Source organism: Sciurus vulgaris (genome assembly GCF_902686455.1).
Source record: "Sciurus vulgaris genome assembly, chromosome: 14".
NCBI lineage: Eukaryota > Metazoa > Chordata > Mammalia > Rodentia > Sciuridae > Sciurus > Sciurus vulgaris.
In genome coordinates, this window is record NC_136475.1 from 44,944,912 (window position 1) to 44,969,843 (window position 24,932).

Sequence of the window (24,932 nt, forward strand, 5' to 3'; positions counted from 1 at the left end):
GAAAAATCAAGAGGCAAACTCTTAGAGGGGTTCTTAATGCTGGGTGGTTGCTTGTTCTTTAAGTTTGCAAAGATCTGTGAGTTATCGCTACTGCCTATTTGTCCATCCAATTTCCCCCTCTGTGCACCAGGGTTGGGACTAGCGTGAGTAAAAGAGCGTGTCTGAGTCCAAGATTTCAGAAGGCATTCGCTCTTACAGTGTTTCAGGTATAGAATCTGCACTTGTACCAACCTAAGAGGAAGTACCTCCTTGAATGCCCTGTGTATCTTTCTCTTGCCTTGCTCTACTCTGGGTCCTGCAGTACAAATGTCCAAATATATTTTAGAATTGATAATACATGTAAGAGAGGGAAAAAGAAATGTTCCTCCATTTTCTCACCAATAATCCTATGCTCTAAAAATTAATATGTCTCTTCAGATATCATTATATAAATGTAGAAAGCTGAGCTATAACCCCAGCCCTTTTAATTTTTTTCAGACAGGGTCTTGCTAAATTGCCTAGGCTGGCCTGTAAGTTTTCTGAGGTTCTGGGATTACAGGCATGCGCCATCATACCTGGCTACGTTCTGTAATATACTGTTTTTTTTTTTTTTTACTTAATAATGTGTCAGCAATTACTCTATTTTATTCTACTTTATTCTACTCTATGTTTTTTAAGAGACAGGAACCTTGCTATGTTGCCCAAGCTGGCCTCAAACTCCTGGGCAGAAGCAAGGCTCCCAAATAGCTACTGGTATGTGCCACCATGCTGAGTTTATAGTTTTACAATTATAAATTAACTTCAAGTCAGAAAAAAGTTACTGTAGATTTGACTGTGTTTTTATTCTCTGTGAGCATAGTGAGGCATTTTCCAAGAGAAGCATGATGGTACAACCGATTTGCCAATAAACATAATTAATTCTACAATGTATCTGCAATGGAACATCTTCCTCAAAATAATGTAAAATATATCTATTCACATAGCTATTACATATTTCAGTACAAGAAAATCTAATAACCATAGAAATGATGTTATTACAGAAAATTATATTGTAGTTCCTTCCAACTTGGAACCAGAAACACCGGTATCATGGCACAGTGGGAAAAGTATATGTTTTATGCTTAAAAAAGATGAATTTTATTCCTAGCACTGTCATCATTAGTTATATCACTTTGTGCAAATGACTTAACTGAAGTTCAGTTTTTCATATGTAAAACAGAGACAATGGTATGTATTCCTCAGGTTGCTCTGTGGATCAAGTCTGTTAATGAGGCACACATTAGGTACTGTTAAGTTGCTTTCCATTCCCTATCTACAGGAATTATTGATTAGCTTCAAACTCCTGATGGACTAGAGAATAGGGATGGGGCAGGGAGCAGGCAATAAGAGACTGGAGATGCAGGGAGACAAAGAATAGATATAAGTATTCTTTATGATCAGAATGGACAAGGAACCTATTTAGATAGCTTTCTGATTCTGACAAGTGCCCAACTGTCTGTACTTTTGTTCCTATAGGTATTAGAATTAGCCATCTCCTTTGCTTTATATTTCAACTACCTGCTCCTTTCCTTTAGAGTATCCTCTTGCCCCTTTCTCTAGCCAACTGCATGAAAAAATTTAGCCTTAGATTTCCCCCGTAAAGTCACAGGTTTAAATAACAAACAAAAACCCTGTTATCAAAACAAAGGAAATTGACATCTAAAATGGCAGAATGAGGACCTCAGTGAAACCATTCTCCCTTTAAAACAGTAAAAATACACACAAATAACATCAAAGAGTTCAGAACTGAGACATTTAAATGCCACAAAAGCTTGAAAAATTGTCTATCCAAGAGAAACTACTGAAGCTTGACTTAAAAGTGGCAATACTGAAATTCTTCAATAAAGCATTTCTGTGCATTGAGTTTTAATCTTTATAGTACTTTTGTCAAAGAATGACTTCTACTCCTTCCTCTATATCACTATAAGCTGTTCCTCATGCCTAGCTACTTCAGAGCACCTTTTCTTTGAGGCACCAACCCTATAATTATAATGCCCTTCTTTCTCTAATGTCAAAACAGCATTTTAAAAATAAATCTTGGGATGGGGGCTATAGCTCAGTGGTAGTGTGTATTTAGCACGTGAGAGATCCTGAGTTCAACCCAAACACCTAAAAAAAATAGGCTCAGTGTGGTGGTGCATGCCTGCAGTCCCAGCACTTGGAGGCTGAGGCAGGAAGATGGCTTAAGACAAATCTGAGCAACATAGCAATATCCTACCTCAAAAAAAAAAAAAAAAAAAAAAAAAAAAAAAGAAAAAGAAAAAGAAACAAACAAACATTAATCCAAACTATCCAATCCAAACTATACTATAAATGTGTAGGTTTACAAACATATTTTGTTATAGTATTATATAGATTTACTCAAATTTTACTTTTAAATTATCAAAATAGCTAACAAAGACTTTTGCTAATTTGAATTTAAACTACAAGGAGGAAAAAGAGCAATACATGTTATATTAAGAATAATATCCTACCTTAGGAGAAGTAGAGAGATCTCTTCCTGTAGAAACAACTGTGTTTTCATTCATTCCTCCTGTCTTTGGTGAGAGAACTGGTGGAGCTGGGGCCCTTCGTTTCACTCTTCTTTCAGTTTCCAGTTCTTGAAATGGATTTACCAAATTATTTGGAGGAGTTGGTTTAGGTTCATAAAAAGGATTTGATCTAAATGAAAGCAGAATTATCATTAAATGTCTCTCAAAAAATAACTTATTTCCAATTAAAATAATTAAATATGTACTGAAAATTATAATGTTTTCTCCAAATAAATCCAAACCAGTGAGACCTACAATCAGGAAACAATGACAATCTTTGGGTCCATTTCTATCTAGATCTATCTAAAATTTGCCACTTTAAAAAGAAGTTAAATACTAGGTCATGCTCAGCTTCAACTATTATAAAACAGAACCTTTGAAAATGTATTATGTTAAAAACAGGAGATCCTATCTATTCTCCAAAGTCAATGAAAAGGAAATAAGATGTAGAAATGTTGATTTATTGTTTTTTATGCTTCACTCCCATATATATATTTTTTAATTCTTGAATTTCATCCCTGCTTCTGTGTCAAATTCTTTTCTCATTAGGGGAATCTTTCAGTGGTTCATTCAGCAAAGTACTGTTAACTGTAACTTCTCCCATGTTTTCAAAGTATCTTTTTCTTTTTTTTCCCCCAAACTCACACTTATATGACGGTTTAGCTGGACAGAGAATTCTATTTTTCAGTTATTCAGTCTCAGTACTTTGAAGATAATTAGCCCAGTGTTAGCCTCATATTGCTCCTTTCTAGTCATTTTTTTATCTGATTGACATTAAGATCTCTATATTTCTGGTTCTGAGCAATTTTACTATGGTATGTCTAGGTGTAGACTGCTTTTAATTTATCTTGTTTTAGACTCCTTGTATTCTCTGAGTCTGAAGATTCATATTTCATCAGTTTGAAAAATTATCATTCTCCCTTTGACAGTCTCTTTGCTTTTATTCCTAGTCTCTTCTTTAGAACTACCTCCCATTTGTCCTATCTCTTAATCTCTCCATGTTTTTATAAATCTTTACTTTTTCTGTACTACATTCTAGATAATTTCCTCACATCTCTGATCCTGTTCATTTTTCTCTCTTCATCTGTGTCTAATGGTCAATTCTTTATGAATTCTTAGTTTCAATAACTCTTTTCTCATATGTCTGTATGAGATACCTCAGACACAAAGATTTGAGTTATCAATCATTTAAACATATTTATTATATAGTCTCCATCTTATTTTAAGTCCTTACTTATATAATCTTGCTATTTCTTTTGTTTCCTGTTTCTTTCTCTTGGTAAACTGTTTCCTTGTGTGTTTTATAATTCAGATTGTAAATTCAGTGCTTACTTTGAGGAAATCCTGTGTAGTCTGAGTTGGGAGTGTCTCCCTTCAAAGTGTTTTAAATGCATGCACTTGCCAAGTACTTTAGCAGCCACCTGGTATTTTATTTTTCTAGCTTGGGGGTTTCCAGACAATCTTGTCAACATAATGTCAAACCCCACATAATGTCAATCCATATAATGTGGGCTTGTGCTTATAAATTCCCAGAGAAGGCTACCCTTCTTCCCTACTTACCCAGAGGCTAGGTTCAGGCAGAAAAGTTTCCTTGTTAACTTCCTTGTTAACAGGGTAGAAGGACAATTTTTTCTAGTTGCCCATTAATCTAAGTATCTGGTGTATAGGCTGATTATTATTCCTATTGCAGCAATAAACCATTATTCTAGTTATTATTTGTTTGTTGCAATTTTTTTCCCTAAAACCAGAAGGTTTTCTGGAGTCCCATATCCTGGATGTATAGTACAGACTTACCTAGAACCAATAACTAATGATCTACAACTCTAAGAATTTAAGCAATCAGGTCATCTGAGGCTGTGGGTACCAAATAAATCTAGATTGAAAAAGAGACTATATTGTGCTTATGATATCACTCTTGTACTCATGGTAATAACTAATGTCATGTGATGCCTTTCCACTGAGCTAGGATGCAGTCTAACAATTTCTTTCAACTTAGTACTAACTTAACTAAGTGGAGTTGGCACCTACATAGAAACCTATTTGCTGTTCTTCATCTTCTTATAACTCAGACTTCAAGAGAAAAAATACAGGAAATAGATATATATTTAAGAATTATCTTTTCAGACCAAAATATTCTTGTCTAGTAAGTATGATATATTTGAAGTATTTACTTATATTTCCATGCTTATTTTCTATAAGAAAACCTGGGGAAATCAAAGCAAAGAACAATGTTAAAATAATTAAAAGGGAGGTTAATATAAAGAAATGAGATTTTTTTTACAAAATGCAAACTCCAAAAGTTAGGGGAAAATAATTTTTTGTTTGTTTGTTCGTTTAAAAACTAACTTGCTTACCAATATTAAATGCCTCAGAATATTAAATAGTATTTATTCTCAGGCAATATTAAATGCCTGAGAAGAATCAGGTCAATCTAACTAAATTAATTCAGTTATATGAATTATTTGGGAGATAATTTGAATAATTGTTTCTGATTAACAAATTTCCACATTATTTTGTAAGATGGTACCTCCTACAATAATCTCATTATTATTAATTTATTATTAGGCATGAATAGTTCTTAAGATAAACCCAGTTGTGTTAGAGTATATATTGCCTGCATTACAAAAAGATGTGCTTAACAGGGAAAATAAATCAGAATTCCTTTAAACAGGCAATTCTTTGGTATACTTTATATAGTTGGATTTATAAAACTCAGTTTCTATAAAACTTCCATAAATTTATCTCATATGTATAGCAAGGTATCTCAAAATACTGTCCTTTTTTTTCATGCCTTCTCTGCCAGCTTCTTCTCAGTATGCCTCCCTCTAACCACTGGTATTATTTGTATAGGGAAAATAAACATGAGTAGAAAAGAAGCTCAGATCAACTATTTCCAAAGTTGGTTCCTAAGGTTTGTGTTTTTAGAAACACAATCAAACAGACATTTGTTTTGTTTTGTTTTTGTTTTTGTAGTGCTAGGGACTGAATATAGGGCCTGGTGTATACCAGGCAAGTGCTCTACCAGTGAATTACAACCCTCTGCCCAAAATGGGCATTTTCTTGAACGAATTAGAGTTGTGTTTCACAATCTTTTTATATTATGACATGTACTGAAAATGAAATTTGACATAACAAAGGAAGCTACTTGAAATTAAAGGTGTTAGGAATTTCAGCTGCACTTGATTGTGCCTGGCCACCAGGACTATGAAAATCAGTATCTTTACACATCTGAAATTTGCTCGTGAGACAACAGTGTGCTAGGCACTACCACTGGTTAGGTGCTAAATTAGACGAAGGATAAAAGGCCTCTATTTCTATGAGTTTTAAATGATCCTTTCCTTTGTAAATCAGAAAGCCCTAAATAAAACTGAATCTTCCACTCTTCAAGAATGAATATCAAATGTCTCCATTTACATGAAGTGTCCAGAATGGTCAAATCAATAGATAAAGAAAGTAGATTAATGGTAGAGAACAGAGGAAGTAGGGAATTGGGACTAACTGCTAAGAGGTATGGGACTCCTTTTTTGATGATGAAAATGTTATGGTATTAGACAGAGATGATGGTCATATAACATGGAATATATCAAAAAACACTGAAGTGTACATTTTAAAATGTGTAAATTTTATGTTTTAGGAAGTATGTATATCCCAATGTAAAAAAATACTGCTAAAAACAAGTGAACAGGAATGTAGTTATTCAGAAATAGTGTTGTGTGAACATATTACTTTCCCTATAAAATGAAAAGAGTGATATAATTGCTGATAAATATATTTAAAACACATGCATCACACAACGCTTTGGTTGACAATGGACTGCATATACTATGGTAGTCTCATAGGATTATATTGACTAGTGACATTTTGGCCATTTTAGTTTGTGTAAGTACATGCTAGGATGTTGGTTCAATGATATAATCTGCTAATGAAGCATTTCTTTAGATGATATCCATCAAGCAGTGCATGACTATATTCTTAAGCAGTATTTTACACAAGGAAATTTAAGGATTTAACACAATTTCTATACCTTGTTGATCTATGATTTAAATAATCTATTTCAGAACTTTCCACATCACTCTGAATAAAAACAAATTATTTTTATTGTTGTACTGTAAACCTGAGTAATAGATTAGTTGTACTATTAACTCACTGTGAGTTTAAAATTCATGTTATATTAAGGAAGTAAAAAATTGAATAGAATGATTTAAAATGATATTATTTATTGTTTGGATATTCATCCAGGAAAACAAATTACAGAAAGTAAAATCAAAGTTGGTTAGAAGGAGGATTAACTAAAACATACTGAAAATATTACAAGCCACAGTAAAGAGAAATCTGTAGGTCTTTTCTTATCATCCTGAAACTCTATTATTTCTTTGGAAAAACAATTCAAATTTATTAAAATGAACATAGTTTTTCTGAATAAAATTCCATGATAGGCCTGAGAAACTGACAGAGCAACATCAGAAATGATTACATGTGGGTCCTCAAAACTTACTTAAAATTTCTGAAATAATATTGCTTTATCAGTTTTCTTTTCACTAAATTGGAACAGGTGATCTAATAAAGCCAAGAAAAGTAAGAAACCAAGCAGTTGATAAGTGTAAAGAACTGAAGCTAAAAAGCAAGGAAAGTGTGTATATTTTTCTCTTGGTACCGATGGATAAGCTGGGGCACTTAAGATGTTTTTACACGTCAAAGTACTCAGTACTATTTGTGAAATTTTTATATTGGGGCATACAGGAAGCGTTTGGTAATAGAAAATGAGCCACAGAAGCTTTTCACTTGACAAAAAGTCATACGTTTATAATTAAAGTAAGAATAAATTTTGGAAGATTTCTGCCACTGGTACTGGACAAACTTTTGGAGACATGAATACCAAATAAGTAAGTAATGCAAACCAAGTTTTTCCTGGACTTGCATATTAGCTGATGTGCAATCTTTAGAACTTCTGTGCATATTCCTACCAAAAAAAAAAAAAAAAAGAAGAAGAAGAAGAAGAAAGAAGGAAAGAAAGAAAAAGCTGTTTATAGGCTCCCTCTGGTAACCCCAAATGATTGAGCAATTTAGCAGGCTCTTTATTCATGGGAAACTTGTAAAGACTGTGACTTTCATGTTAAAAAAAGAATGGTCAAAAGGAAACACCCACTGATTCTGATTTTAGTTTTTATTAAGGCATTTAAAAAGTTTAAACAAACATTAGCTGTCTCTTTAATTTGTTAATAGGAGAGAGCTGGGTGTGTGTATGTGTGTGTATTGTGTAATACTCATACATCTTGGAATGACTAAAAGATACTTAAAGTTTACATTTACATTCAAATATTCTAGGTGTATAGCTATTACTCAGCACCTACACCATCCATGAGAAATTTTATTTATCACACATTAGCTATTTCAAAGGAAACAAAAAATAACTTTGGCAAGAGTTGAGCCAACTTTTAAACCCCCATACAGTTTTTAATTAGTAATGAAATCTCAATCTGGATTTGGAATCAGATTATTACTAATAATGTAATTCTAAGTATTTATGGAGGTTAGAACTTTTTTAGCTTTTACTAAAATATAGCAATACTCATGGAGGCATGTAAAACATCAAAGTCATTACATAGTGTTGTAGGAAAAGATTGAGAAACACAGTTCCAGAGCAATAGAAAACAATCAACTCCCTTACTCTTTAAAACAAGTCACAAAATATTTGAAGTTGGTCACTATAGTTCCCTAAAATCATCACTTTTCTAAGTCCCTATGCTCTTAATCATTGCTCATTCAATTGGTTAGAAGTCTGGATAGAACAAAACAAGTCAGGGAAATTGGTCTCTCTTTTTTTCTGCACTTGGGAAACCTTCTTCTCCTGGCTTTGGACATCAGAGCTCCAGGATCTATGGCCTTTGAACTCCAGGACTTACACTAGTGGCCTCCCAGGTTATCAGGCCTTTAGACTTTCACTGAGCCATGTTACAGGCATCCCTGGAGTCTCCAGCCTGCAAATAATGGTCTGTGTTGGAATGTCTCAGTCTTCATAAACACATAAGCCAATTCCCCTAAAAATTTATTTTCTTTCTTCTTTTTCCTTCCCTCCCTCTCTCCCTTCCTTCCTTCCTTCCTATCTTCCTATCTATCTATCTATCTATCTATCTATCTATCTATCTATCTATCTATCTATCTATCTATCTATCTATCTATCTATCTCCCTCCCTCCCTCCCTCCCTCCTGCTGGTTCTGTATAGCCAGAGAATCCAATAGAACACTGAATGTCAGATCAATTGAAAATAACTCATACCTTTGAATACATGGTCATAGTATTTTGCTCAGCAATGTTGTTTTCATTGTGTAGCCATTGTCCATCTTCAAATTTAGTCCTGATTTTTTTGGTATACTTTTGTTACCCATCCCCCCCCACCTTTTTTTTTTTTTTTTTTTTTTTTTTTGATGCTAGGGATTGAACCCAGGACCTCTACCACTAAGCTATACCCTCCTAGACCCTTTAAGTGTATCTTTAAAAACATTTTTTTTAATTTTTAAATTTTTAAGTGTATCTTAAAATGTCCTTTTTGTTTGTTCAATATCACTACAGAGAAAGATTAAATTTGTATATTAACCTTGTATCTATAATCTTGTTAAATTTAGTTTTCATTTCTAGAAGACTCTTTGGAGACTTCTTATGATTTTCTATATAAATAATTAATTATTTGTGAAAAAAGTTTTGTTTTCAAGTAATATTATATATGAGAAGCTTAAAACAGCATCCTTCAATTTCCCCACTCAGTTTTTACAACTGTTCTGCTGTCATACACTCTACACTTCTACATGTTACAAGACCCAGAATAAATTATTATTTAAAGTTTAAAACAATTATCTTTAAAAAATTTTTTTGAAACGAGACAAGCATTTTACACACACACACAAATGTATTTGCCATTTCCAATGCTTTTCATTGCTTTGTTACTTTCCTCCTGCTTAAAATACTTTTTTTTTTTTTTTTGTCTTAAGCAATTTTTGCAAAACAAACCTGATAGTAAAGAATTCTTTCAGCTTTTGGATGTATGGAAAAGTCCATTATTTTGCTTACCCTTTCCTGCCCACTTTCCTTGGCTGGAAATAGAAATTTGTGTTAACAAGTTTTTGATGTTTCCTTTCAGTACTTTAAAAATGTCACCCCACGGGCTTATAGTTTGGATTGTTTCTGTTGAGAATTCTTTCTATGATTTTCTTCGAGTTTTTTGTGCTGGGCGTTCAATTCGGTTTCTTGAACCTATAGGTTCATTTATTTTTTAATTTCTAAAAACTTTTGGCCATTATTTTGTAAAATATTTTTTTTATCTCCCTTTCTCTCCTATCCTACAATTTCAACTATACATGTTAGCCACTTGAAATTCTGCTACAGCACACCAAACCTCTATTCATTTTATTCCCCAGATGTTTCAATCTGGGTGGTTTCTTTTCTTATGTCATTAGGTTCACTAATATTTCTGTTGGCTGTATTTAACATGGGTTTAATTCCATACAGAGTATTTTTCATCTCAGACTTTGCATTTATCATTTCTATAAATTCAATTTGGATTTTTTATATCACCCATGTTCTGTTTTCCTCCATCTTCTTAAATATTTGGAATATATTTATGCTTACTTAATAGTTTCATCATTTGTCCCATTTCTGCAGTCACACTTAATGATAAACTTTTCTTCTCATTATGGGTCAGATTTTCCTGCTTCTTATACATGCCTACTAACTTTTATAGTCCTTGTGAATTTTATGTTTTATATTTATACATATACATATATATTTGTATTCCCTTAAATATTTTTGAGCTTTGTGTGGGATGCAGTTAAGTTACTTGGAACTACTTTCATCTTTAGAACCTTGCCTTTAAGTTTGTCAGGCAGGTCCAGAAAAGTCTTTGTACTGAGGTTAACTTGGTCCTACTATTGAGGCAATACCTTGCTGAGGACACTGATGCTCCATGTGCTGTTCCCCACAACCCCCTGGGTAATGGGAACACAAACTATTCTGGTCTTAGTGAACTCTTGAAATTATTATGTCTGTTTCTTTTTAAAAATCTTTTTAGTATTTAGTTGTAGTTTAGTATTTAGTATTTATTCTGTTTATTTAGTTTTTTTATGTGGTGCTGGGGAATAAACCCAGTGCTTCACATGTGCTAGGCAAGTGTTCTACCACTGAATCACAGCCCAGCCCTATTATGTCTGTTTCTTTGTCCTTGGTAATTTTTTTCACATGCATACTCTGATCAATACTCAGATAAAGATTCAGAAACCTTATACAGATCTCTGAAATTCTATAAGTAGTTCTCTCTGGTACTCTGTCCATATATTTTAGCCACCCTATAAACCCCAAAGACCAAATTCTGTCTCCCCAATTCAGGGAGATTATTCCATAAGTAAGACTGGACAACTGTAGGGCTCACTGTTTTTGTTTCTATTCTCTCAGAGCTCCCTGTCCCATACAGTTTGTGCCCAATGTCTGAAAATGAGTACTTCACATAGTTTATTCCATTTTTTAATTGTTTAAGACATAATGCTACATATAATCTGTGTTATCCTATTATTGCTAAAATTGGAAGTTTTGTTGTCCCTTTTTTTTTTTTTTTTTAATTGTACCAGGGATTGAACCCAAAGGTGCTGAACCATATTCCCAGCCATATTCCCAGCCCCCCCCCCTTTTTTTTTTTTTAAATTTTGAGACAGGGTCTCACTAAGTTGCTTAGGCCCTCGCTAAGTTTCTGAGGTCGATTTTGAGATCCTCTTGTCTCAGTCTCCCAAGCCACTGGGATTACAGGCATGAACTCCTGTGCCTGGCTTGTTGTCACTTTTAAAATATACTCATGGCCATGGTCTACAGTCACACAGACTGTGTACTACTATGCAACTCCAGATCACAATGTGAACACATTCCCTTTCTATCCCCAGCCTAGATTTGAGCAATCTGGCAGTGTTAATCATACTGCCTATTCATCTGAAGCTTATAATATCTGACTTATCAATGTTATGATCTTGTTTGGCATTTAAACAAGTCTTCTCATCAAAGTGATATCATAAATGACTATTTGGATCATTTGAACACGTTTTCTCATCAAATTAATATCATAAATGACTATTTTGATCCCATAGCAAAACTACAACACTGAAGTGTAATGCTTACAGTATTTGATGAAAACACCTACCTACCATTTGAAATATGGTTTCTATGAGAAAATACAATTAAAATTTCAGTCAGAGATTCCAGGCACACATCTCCCTCATTTGTTAGTTTAGGGTACACATATAGCCATATGGAAGAGGGTCAGAGAAGAAGAGTTAAAACTATAAAAATTCAGATCAGGTATGAGCTACAGAGAAATTTATAAAATACATGTTGCATTTATAAAATACATTTTTACCCATCCAAATTTATATTATAGAAGGATCTCTTTAATTAATATAGAGATTGAACTGTGGTGATAGCAAAATGAAATGTACTTACTCATCCAATTCTTCTTCAGTTTTAGAACTATCAGCATAGAGGTACTTGCTCATGTCCACAGGTCTTATATTTTTTCGTTTTGTAGACTGGGGAGGAGAATCCTTCATAGTTACAAAAGTTTCTGGTTCATCAAATGGGTTCACATATTGTGGAGTCTGTACATCTTTAAAGGGATTATAACTGTTATTATGAAAAGATTCTTCTGTTTTTTTAGGCGAAGCTGTTTCAGTAATTGGTTCTATAAAGCAATAGCAAGAGATGAATTAAACAAATAGCATATGATATTTTCTTGTATTTTTAATTCTGTTTCTTTCCTTTTTTTCTTTTTCTTTCTTTCTTTTATTTTTGTTTCTCTTTTTTTTTTTTTTTTTTTGCTCCAGGGATTGGACCCAGAGGCATTTAACCACCAAGCACTACCTCCAGTTCTTTTTATTTTTTAATTTTGAGACAGAGAGTCTGGCTAAGTTGCTTAGGGCCTCACTAAGTAGCTGAGGCTGGCTTTGAACTCATGATCCTCCTACATCAGTCTCCCCAAACTGCTGGAATTATAGGCGTGCACCACTGCACCTGGCTTTTAATGTTTTCAAAAACTGGAATCTTTAATTAATAAACTATAGAGTTCACAGAGTGCAAAGCAATAATGAAACAAGAAATTACTTTTAGAGGTGCTAAGGAATTCTGAGGTTTAGAAAATGTGGTATCTGAGATCTCTGTCTACCTCTCTAGGAATGGTGTTCTCAAAAAAACAGCCTCTCTGGATCATTAATGTTTCATGACAGCCTTCAGAGTCTCTAATAGTATTAGCTTTATGGTACATCAATTTTGGAAATTTTCAACTTCTCAGAAGTGCAATATTATGTTATTATTTAGTTTATCTCACTGTGCTAGCTTGTCATCACAAACTGAAACATAGTAAGTTTGTGTTTAAAAGAACATAAAATGGATTAAATTTTGAAAAGGTCTTGGTAATTACTCCAGTACAGAACATTTAGGTATTCTGGACTATACAAAAAATATATATGCATACATTGCTAGACTTCTTTTTTCAAAGTCTGTATGCTACAAAACCTTAAATCTTTTTTTTTTTTTTTTTTTTTCCTGCTGGTGCTGGGGATTGAACCTGAAGCCTTGTACACACTGAGCCCACACTCTCCCATTCTATACCACCAGGCCCAATTCTTAATCTTTAGAGTTTTTAATGAAATAATTTTTAAATATAACTTGAATCCAATTAATACTCTAATAAGAGTAATATAAGGATCCTCAGGTTGAAAGAGGTGTATTAAAATCATACCTGTAAGGTGTCATCACACTAAATCCTTCAATAGTTTATTATTTCAATTTTCAATTTGAAAACAAATTTGCACATGGTTTTTGATGACAAGAAGAAAGATTTCTATGATCCCAGCTACTTGGGAGTCTGAGGCAGAATTATCACAAGTTCAGCCTGAGCAACTAAGCAAGGCCTGACCTCAAAATAAAAAGGATTGGCAATGCAGCTCAGTGGTAGAGTTGCTTGCCTAGCATGTGCAAGGCCCTGGGTTCAATCCCCAGTATGGCCTAAATAAATACATATTTTCTCATATTGGAGAAGAGTTTCAGAGAACCAATAATCATAGTACACTAAAATTAATTTTAATTATGCTGGGCAACTAACAAATATTTTAGTAAAAAGTAGAAAACTGGTCATTGAAATTCTCAAGAAAAATTACAAATGTTTCATAAGTGACACTTCAAGAAACTTACTCTGATTATTACAAAAACATTCATGATTAACCTGTATTAATGATTTTTGATTGACTGATTTGAGACAGGGTCTTTCTATGCTGTGTAGGCTACTCTCAAACTCCTGGGCTTAAGTAATCCTCCTGCCTCAGTCTCTCACATAGTTGAGACTACAGGCAGATGCCATCAGGCATACCTAGTGACTTTTACATTTTAAAGTGAAACTACTTATATTTTAGATGCTAGCCCAGAAATTTTATCTTTCTATTGAAGAAAAATAAAACAAAAACCTTCAACTGAAATTTTGTACACCATGTAGAAGTTATTATAAAGCATAAAAGATTTCATAAAATCATATTTATTACTGATTTAAAATCATAATACATTAATACTGAAATGAGTTAAAAACTGCCTACATTAAAGAGATTCAATAACTGTGTTATTTTTGTAATACCATCATAATATTCAAACACCATTAAATTTTTTTTTTTTTTTTGGGCGGTGCTAGGGATTGAACCCAGGGCCTTGTGCTTGTGAGACAAACACTTTACCAGCTGAGCTATATCCCTAGCCCTAAAATTTTTATAATAATGTAAATGGAACATTTTCTATTCTTAGGGGAAGAGAAAATGCAATTATGCCTATTCAGTTTTTTATTATCAAATATCAGGGCTCAAATGCTTAAGAAACTAACAAACCTTGTCAATGGAAGTGAAATGTTTATTTCTACTTTCAGGAAGAGGACTGCAAAAATTGATCCAAGCAAATCATCATTTTTTGGTTATAAAACAAAAGAAGAGTATAGAAACTATAGAACAAGATTTGAAGATGACAATACAAGTAACAAAGGAGGGTAAGTTTAAGAAAAGATTATTTCATATAAAAGTTAACAAATACATTTAATACTTTCTAAAAGGGTCAATGAAGCACATGGATATAAGGAGAACTGAAAATATAATGACATAAAATGAACATATGAGAAGTTAAGCCATAAAAGTAAAAAAAAAAAAAAAAAAAAAATCAGAACTAAACTAAACACACTTTTGTTCTTCCCCAAATACTTTTGTTACTTGAAGATGCAAGTTTTTAATTGATTAAAAAAATGAATTATTTCTAGGAAAATATTTTTCTAAAAGAAAGTACTCAGTTCTTATTCCAAAGATATAGGCATATATTTAAAGAAAACAGTGGTTGCTACATGTTTTCTTTGCTCCATAAGCATAGTTAAAGTACTGAATCAGGTTGGTTTACCTTGTCTAAATAGAAATAAAAATCTTACATGTTCTCTGCAGCTACCTTCTATTTCAGAAAACAGATCCATATATATTTAGAAAGCTTATTGGATTTTGAAATGGAAAACTCAAATACTGAAGTTTCAAAATATTTTGGTAATTTTATCTTTTAAACTCAGTATACTCAAATGTATGCACTATGCCATGCCATCAGAAGGAAGCTTTATGGTCAAAAGAAGATGCTTGTTTGGGAATCTTAGTTACAACTTCAACTACATTTCCCTCAAATTAAAATCACTTCACTCCTCTGGGTCCCAGAGTCCTAATCTACCTTTAAGATTTACCTTAAGATTTAAAATATGTTCATAATATAGCCCCCAAAAAATCTTATTAATTTGGAATCTAGAAAGAAGGGAAAAGGTAAAGGAAGAGAAGAAAAGAATTATGAAACAATATTGCTTTAACAAAGTGAATCCTGAAGCTGAAACTCAATTTCACCGTGACAAGCAGTAGAAAAATTCTTCTCAGGAAGAGTTCATAAGAGCAGTCAAAAAGATGTAAACAGTGGTTAATCATTCTTGCATTTACTCTGAGCAAGGAGTTTAATTAACAGAGGTCTCACTTCTTCAACAGTCCTTATCTAGGCTTTAAGAATTCAAAATTCTTAAATAAGAGTTTTGATAAGAAAAGTGTCTGGTGGCAGAAATGGGGATTCCTGGTTTTACTCTTTACAATCATGTTGTATGATGGCAGTGGCTTTCAACTTTATCTGCTCCATGCCATCAGATACACAACTCACTCTATTACCTGTAATTTTCAGACAAAGACATGGAGTTGGAAGGAACTAGATGTTCAGATGGAAGAGAAGTATAGAGGATGCCTAACAAATGAGACTTTACTACATGTCAGTTAGGTAAAACACAATTATTTATAACATTAGACTTTTACTAACTGACGAAATAAGAACTAAAGCCTCATGCAAATGTCTAGGTAAGGCTTTCTTATTTTTTTTTTTTAAATAACTCGATGTAGATTACCTAGAATTAATGATAAATGTAAGTGGTATTATTTAAAGGAAAAGCACCTTTTAAGTCTTTTGAGGAAATCTTTCCCTGCCCTTATAATTAAAACTTTACTATATAAAGACTAGAAAATAGAAAAGTACAGGAAAAACTTCCTACCTTCTGAGTCAGGATCTCCAAATGGATTTAAATCTACTGCATCAGGATCATCAAATGGATTTGAATTCACAGTCACCAAGTCCTTTTCTGCTTCATCCAAAAAGTTAAGTTTGTTGATAAGCTCTGAAAAATAAGCATATGTGTTAGTTCACTATGGTTATGGTAAAGCCTAATTATTGATCATTCATGAAACATTTAAAATTTTAAAAATTCACATTAATACCTGCAAAAATGATAAGATACAGCATTTTAACAATGGCAGAATGCCATTCAAGCATTTTATAGTATACCAACATTTTTAAATAAAAAGATATTAACTTGAACATTTATCAGATAATGAACTATACAAAAAGAAACTTTCATTTGAGTTGAATTTGATTCAACTTAGAAAGTGCTGATAAAGGTTTTTATAATATATAAGCTCCGTGAAATACTGTCATGTTATATGATGAAGTATTATCTTAGAAGATGTTTTTAAATCACTATTAAGCATCCTGATGTAAGACTGTGCTAAAGATGATAAATTTTGTTATCTTGTTGCCTGTTGGTACACTACAAATTACCAAAGAAAACATTAAAAATAAAGCACAAAGACAAAACTGACAGCTAAGTAAAGACAGAAGTCAAGATGTAGCAAGTCACAGTAAATATAGGCAATCAGAAGCAGAAAGAAAGGAGGAAAGCTCTTAGACCTTCAGAGGAACTGGCTGATTTAGCTGAAGGCATATTTGCTTGCTTTATGCAGTCATCTTGATCTTCATCTAAGCTGCTCAGAGCATTCAACTGGTTTACAATTTCTGTAAACAAAAGCCAGTCAAGACAAATGTAAGGTAAGGTCATTTAATTAAACAGCAGTAGAAGCATGCTGTTACTCAAAAAGACAGAGGAGATGTTTGGTTAATAGAGAATACATTCAGAGATATTATTTTGGTGAACTATAACAGATGTAATTAACTGAATGTTATTTTGTGCTCACATTCTAAAATACAAAGCATTTTATTGTTAAAAATTATATTAGTAACATATTAATTATGTTAATAGACACAAAACAAAAATAAATAACCCAACTTAACACACTGACTTTTAGCAATCATATTTTTGTGTTTGTAAAAACAAATTGTGCTCTTAAAAATATACATTAGAAACAAAAATTTAAAAAATCCTGATAGTCACACCATTTGCTTCAGATAGTCTGATTTTAAACTTAAAGGTTTTAAGAATATAGTTACATGAGTCATATATATAATAAGCATTCATTCTTGCTCTAGAATTTTAAAAATCAGTCCTAAAACAATAGAAGCAAGCAATAGTTACTATTTTCTATTCCTGTTTTGAAGGGAATCTGTTCTTTTAAGGCAACTCTAAGTATCTGCTTTAGGAATTTTATAATTTAGTCAATAATACACAAAGAAGACAAGAATAGAGAAAAAATTAAATAAAACAATTCATTTTGTATATAAAAATATTTTTAAAATGAGTCATACATATTTTAGACAACTCCGACTATGTGAAACTATCATTCACTAGGTAAAAATTAGATAACTTATAAACAAGAGAATAAGTACCTCAGTAAACTAGATAGAATACTTAGAATAAATTAGTGAATCCTTGATGTTTCCAAAGTTAAAAGTATAGAAGTAACTTAGATAGGAGGATAAACCAAACAGATCCAGATTATTCAGTGGGAAAGAAAGAAAATGGATAGAAATAGAAAATGTTGTAAATTTGACATTAACACTACTGTTCTTTAACATTGTAAATCTAAGTACACATGCTAAACTTTATTTGAACCAAAAATTAAAGAATATACATTTGTAATACACTGCCTTCATGCATTTACTTGTTGAACAAATATTTATTTATCAGTCTGTGCCAAGCTTTCTGCTTGGTACATAAGGATGAAATAAAAACAAAAAAAAAACAAAAAAAAAAAAAGGAAAAAAAAAACAGACATGCTATTGTCCTCAGAGAATTTACATTCTATAAAGAGACAAATATTGAAACAGACTTTAGTAAATGACTATTCAACTATTAGGTTGTCAGAAATATGTTCTAGACTTTAGTAAATGACTATTCAACTATTAGGTTGTCAGAAATATGTTCTAGATATCAACATATAAAAAGTTGATACATTTATTAATTTTCCTTGTCTGAATGAGAAAATGTATTTTGTACTAGTAAAAATGCTTCAGATAGTCACATTAAGCATGGGAAAACAATTAAACTCAACTAAACTCTATCGTTTGAAGAGTAATAAAATCAGCTAATGCCTGTCAGACTTTTATTCTGACTAAAAGTGTCTTCTTCCATTTTATTCTGCCAATAGTTCTTAAACTGTAATCTGACTCAAGCTAACTTAGCAAATTTCTCAGTAGGTAGAATACACTCATATATTAGATCCTTTACTTTCCAATACTCATTACTATAACTCCTTAACTTTTAGAAAAATATAACAGAATAGTGGATTAAGATTAAGTGATTACCAGTCTCATGACAGACTTTTTTATTCATTATTAGTTATTTTTTAAATTTGCAAATGACTTATTTTTTTAACTTTGAAAATAAAAACTATAAAATATTAACAATAGCAGCTAACATATTAAACAGTAGAAATGGGTTTGCAGTTATTAATTCTTATAAGTAGCCTAAGAGATAGTTATTAAAATACAAATTAAAATTAAAAGGTATTTATTAAAAATATTACATGATATGCCTTGTAGAAAATATGGAAGAAATATTAGATCTTCCCTTCAAAATATCAATATTGTTCTATGCAGTCTTAGGTACAATGTGGGCATTCTTTTAAATATTATCAAAATGAGTACATATGTGAATATATGAGCAGTATAACTCCACAGCATGTAACAACCACAAGAATGTATATATAACATTGAAGGATCAAATATACTCTACCATTATGTATATCTAAAAAGAACAAATAAAAATATTAAAACAAGTCAATTACATGACTAAATTATTTACATTATAATTTTTCTGAATGTTTTTAATATTTCCCCCTTCTCATCATGCTTTTGGTGATATCTAAAACCAATGATGAGTATTTCCTCACTAAGAACCCCAAATAATACTTTCTATTCTTTTCACTTATGACATATTATCTTTCTATCCTTATACACTTACCCTTAGCTTAAGTAAATCTTCATTTCTAGAACTTTTGGTTCTAGAACTTTCTGTTCATATTAACAAAATAAAAAAAGGTAATTTTGATCAACTAGACCAATGTTCCTTTATTTGGTTTGCAAATAAATGCTAATCTAAATAATAAAAAAACAACCTCCAAAGAAATACCATCTATCTACTTAGTAAACATTTATCAAATACATGTGATATGCCTGATCTAGTTCCTGCTTTCATGACTTTACATTTTAGTGAGACATAAAGCAATATAAAGTACATGATAAATACTACGATTGAGATAGTATTGAAGGCTATGTGATTTTTGCCTGCACTTGAACTAACACAAGACAAAATAAACAATAATTTTATGATTGAGATAAAAAGAGAAAATGGAAGACATTCCATAAGGGTGAAAGGAAGACAGAGATTATAACATATTTGAAGAACTGCAGTTGTTTGGGCTTAAGATGCCAGGGATAGGGAATGCAATGAGATGAGGTGGGCAAATGTCCTATCATAAAGGTTATTGTGATAGAACTAAAGAATGTGAATTTTACTCTGAAAGCTTTGGGAATATATTGAAAGATCAAATGTATATTTTAGAAGCATCATTTTCAGCAGCAACATGGTGGCAACATTTGAAAAATAACAGGACAGGAAGCAAGACAAAGCATTACCACTCCATGAGAGAAGGCTCTCAATAAATATTTGTTAAAGAATAAATTAAGAAGAAAGATGTGATGGTTAATTTGATATGGAGGATGAAGAAAGGAATCTAGGATAATCACCAGGTTGGGTGACCATGTAGAAAGTAGTTCCAGCACAATGATGGGGTCTATTCAGTTGGAGACAGCCTGTGAAAATTTGTATGATAATACTTCAACTGGCAGTTGCTATGTGGATCTTAAAATACATAATTTTGTAACATATTTCTCTTTTTAAAAGAGTGCTTTTCTGTGTTTTCCAAATTTCCTAGAGGCAGTAGGTTTTACTTTTCTAATCAGAAAACATTAAAAACTCAAGAGAAAATTTATAACAAAAAATTATTACTGGAAATTTTTAATGGGAAATCCCATAAATATACTACACTAATCCAATGTATTTATATATATAATACTTTGTTACTTATTAAAGCCTTGTTTCACAAGGCTTTACACACTTGAAAAATGCTAATAATGCTATATAATAAACAGTACAAACAAATTTCTATTCCACTACTGCAATAAACCCACAGAGCAGAACATTTATTTTAACAGTGTGTCAGTCTGGACTTGCTTCACATTGGTGAGAATAAGAAGGGAAACCAAATTAGGGGCAGGCAATCAAAGCAAAGGGTCAAGTAATTTGAGACTCTTCTTTACTGTTAGAAAGGCAAAAGAAGATAGAAATTGACCAACAGAAATTATCACATTGAACAAAAAGGGGGATGGGGTAGGGAGGTGCCATGAAGAGTAGGTAGCTTTTTCCTTTTATAAGAAAGTCTGTAGATTGAGTAAAAGCCAAAAGATAAACTGCCTAGAGCTAGAACATACCTGCAAATCTTGCAGCATCCTGATTCTTTAAGTATAACTAAATTCAGTAGAGGTATAATCTCATTTGAAGATAGTCTAGAATAGTAACACTTCAACTTACTGGCAGAGATCAGGGCCAGTAAGATGTCACTTTCCTCACAGGTTTAAGCGCATAAATATTTGATTTGTGGATACATCTAACAGGTTTTAATCTCATAGCAAATCGTAACAGAGAACAGAGGGCTGCTTCAGATAGGCAAGTGGACACCATGCGTTCTCTCTTCCTCCATCTTCAACCTCTTCTAATAGTTCTTTCCCAAGGGCTTATTATTAATAAGATCAAGTTAGTAACCCCCTACCAAAGTCCCTCAATCTTTTCCCTGTTTGGCCAGTCTCTCTTAAGCTTATATGAGGAAACATCTTAAAAACATAGTAGCCTATAATTTCTCACCTACCATTAATCTTTCAACTCACAGCAAAATAGTGCTTCTAAAAGAGCACTTTTACGAGCTGTGGAGTCTGCCTATACTCCCAGCAGCTCGGGAGGCTGAGGCAGGAGGATCACAAGTTCAATGCCAGCCTCAGCAACTTAGTGAATCCCTAAGCAACTTAGTGAGACCCTGTCCCAAAATAAAAAATAAAATAGGATTGGGGATGTGGTTCAGTGGTGAAGTGCCTGTATGTTCAATCCCCAGTACCAAAAGAATAAAAGAGTACTTTTAGAAAGTCACCAAAGTCTATTCTAAATGGCAATAGATCTAGATAATTTTCAGTTCTTATCATATTGAATAAAAATAATTAACCATTCCCTCCTTCTGCCCCATCCAGGACATTAGTATCTCCCTCTTCTGTCTTGGACTTTTTTAATAATACTCTTCGCTCTGCCTCTTAAGTATTTTTATTTCCCAGGATCCCGTGATAGATTTCATTCTTTTTTCCTCCTAAATCTTTTCTTACTGGAAGAATCAATCTATTCTCTTGCTTTAAACACACATAAAAGTGGAGGTAATTCTCATATATGTACTAAATGCTAGGCTTGAATTTCCAACTGCCTAATGGGCATTTTCACATAATGATTCTCGACAATCCCTTTAAATACTGAACATAAAAAAATGGAATTCAGTAGCTATGCATCTATGTAATGTTCACTCTGAATTTCTAGCAACTAGTACTTTATATCATATAGCCAGTACTTAATGTATGCTGTAAATGAATGAGTGAATAAACAGAGTTATAATACTTAACATCAGGTTTATAAGGGCAGATAGAAGATATACTTTATTAATAGCAAGCAGTATGTTTTATTTATGTATTTCTCTCTATGCCTATATATGTGTATATGTATCTATTTATAATGATTTAACTTTAGAAATGTTATAGTTTAAGCCATTATCCCAAAACCTCATGGTTTAAAATAAATTTTTTTTCTTTGACAGTTCTGAGTTGACTGGACTTAGCTGGGTAGTTCACTGAACTTGATGGTGGTTGGGGTTGAATTCATCTGAAAGCTTGATAGGGCTAAAAGGTCTGAAATTACTTCTTCGCTTACATGTTTGGTATTTCAGTTGAGAAGTCGAGAACAATAGATGCAGGCATTCTTCTCTAAGTGAACTGTCCACATGACTAGTTTGGGGGTCTTCTCAGCACACTACTCTCTGGGTAGGCGGACATTTTACATGGCAACTGGTTTCTCCTGGAACATGTATTATAAGAGGCCCAGGCAGAAAAAAAAAGGCATCTTATAACCTAGCTTCTGAAGTCACACAAAGTCATTTTTACTTTATTCTTTTCATTAAAAGATTTACAGGGCTAGTTCAGAGACAAGGGAGGGGACTACAAAGGAGCATGAATATTGGGAAGAATGATTCATTAGACTAGCTATACTAAACAGTAGATCAATAAATCAGAGAGTTAGAAATCATTTTTTCACTGATCTAATACTATAATTTTTACATGTTATCCTCTAGTAGTTTACTTATACACACATGGAAAAGGCACAAATCTTAAGGTGTAAAATTCAATAAATTTTTGACAAATGTGATCCAAGATGCAGAACATTTACATCATCTCCCAATGTTTTCTCATGCTTTTTTTCAGTCACTCCTTGGTCCCACAGGTTATCACTGTTCTAATGTTTTTCATATGTGATTACTTTTGCCTTTTCTAGAATATGACATAAATGGAACGTACAATATATACTCTTATGTAAGTCCTCTTTCACTTAGCATAATCATATTGAGAAACACCTTTGTTGTGGAGCATAACAATATAGTTTTTTATTTGTTCTTTTTAGATATACATGATAGTAGAGTGTATTTTAACATATTATACATACATGAAGTACAACTTATTCTAATTAGGATCCCATTATTGTGGTTGTACATGATGTGGCGTTTCACTGGTGGTGGATTCATATATGAACATAGGAAAGCTATGTCTGATTCATTCTACTGTCTTTCCTATTCCCATCTCCTGCTTCCTTCATTCCCCTTTGTCTAATCCACTGAACATCTATTCTTCCCTCCCCTCCCTTGTTGTGTGTTAACCAAAGGTCAAAATGTTGTCCATATAGTTCTTTTTTAAAAAAAATATTTTTTTTTAGTTGTAGGTGGACATGATACCTTTATTTTACTTTTATGTGGTGCTGAGGATTGAACCCAGGGCCTCACATGTACTAGGTGAGGGAACTACCACTGAACCACAATCCCAGCCCTATATAGTTCTTTTTAATTGTAGAACAATATTCCACTCATGAATAAACTACAGCTTGTTTAGTCATTCTCCTGTTGATGTATACCTGAGTTGTTCCCATTTGGGTTATTCTGAATAAATTGCTATAATGTCTTTATGTGAATCTTCTTGTAGATACAGATCTCATTTCATGTGGAAATACCAATGAGTAGAATTGCCGGATTAAGAAGGTAAGTATATATATATACCTAGTGTTGTAAGAAATTCCCTAAATGATTGTAGTATTATACTTAATGAATAATGAATGAGAATTTCAGTTGATCTATATCCTCGCTAACATTTAGTATTGTTGATCTTTTAAATTTTAGCCATTCTTATGGGTGTGAAGTTGTATCTCATTGTGATTTTCATTTGCATTTTGCCAATGACAAGTGACACTGAAAGCCTTTCTGGTTTGCTTATTGGCTAGTGGTATATTTTTGTCTGTGAATCATATGTTCAAATCTTTGCTCATTTTGTTTATCTTTTTATTATTGAGTTTTAGGGGTTTAAAAAAAATCTATTCTCAGAAACAAGACCTGTGTCAGAAAAATACTTTGTTACTATTTTTGTTTTCTAGTCTGCGCCTTACCCATATATTTTCTTAATAGTCTATTTTTCATGAGTAGAAGCTTTAAATTTTGATGAATTCTAATTGGCCAAATTTTAATTTCAAATTTATTACATATGCATCCCCATAAACCATTGTAAATTGAAAATATGTCGAAAATCATTTAATACACCTAACTTACCAAACACCATAGCTTAGCAACACAGTACTCTAGATTGTCAGTTATTTACCCTCAAGATAACATGGCTAACTGGAAACTGAAACTCTCAGTAGTTGATTTATTAAGTAATCTGTTGATATATTTATCTGTCCTATGCCAATCTATAATATCTTGACTATTATAGCTTTATAGTAAATCTTAATGTCAGAGAGTATAATTCTGGGTTCCCTGTCCCTAGGTTTTGTGTGTAGTTTTGTTGTTGCTGTTGTTGTTTGTTTTCTGTGTATTTTGTTTTTTGGTTATTCAGATCCTTGTATCCCTAAATATATTTTAGAATCAGTTTTTCAACTTATACACAGACAAAACAAAACAAAAAACAACAACAACAACAACAAAACCCCAAACCCTGCTAGGATTACAATTGGCATTGAGTTAAATTTATATTCATATTTGGGGAAAGTGACAGTATTGAGTCTTCTCATCTATAAATATGGAATATCTCTGCATTTATTAAGGTCTTTAATTACTCAGTAATATATTACACTTTTCACATCTTTTGTTAATTTATTTGTCATCTTTTTTTTAAACTCTACTGTAAATCGAATTATTTTATTAATTTTCTTTTCTAAATGTTTGTTGTTCACATGTAAGAATACAGTA

General features: G+C 32.3%; 1 protein-coding gene across 4 annotated transcripts in view; it reads right to left on the bottom strand.

The window, feature by feature from the left end:
* Positions 1-24,932, bottom strand: part of EHBP1 (EH domain binding protein 1) — a 309,286-nt gene that overhangs the window by 159,489 nt on the left and 124,865 nt on the right. For 2 of the 4 annotated variants that reach the window (XM_079109672.1, XM_079109674.1), the window contains exons 8-11: positions 16,855-16,959; positions 16,163-16,285; positions 12,025-12,262; positions 2,493-2,679 (exon numbers count right to left, since the gene is read on the bottom strand). In XM_079109672.1, the coding sequence (XP_078965798.1) occupies positions 2,493-2,679; positions 12,025-12,262; positions 16,163-16,285; positions 16,855-16,959 (653 nt within the window). The remainder of the gene's footprint in view (positions 1-2,492; positions 2,680-12,024; positions 12,263-16,162; positions 16,286-16,854; positions 16,960-24,932) is intronic. The other 2 variants (XM_079109673.1, XM_079109675.1) reach the window with 1 other exon arrangement.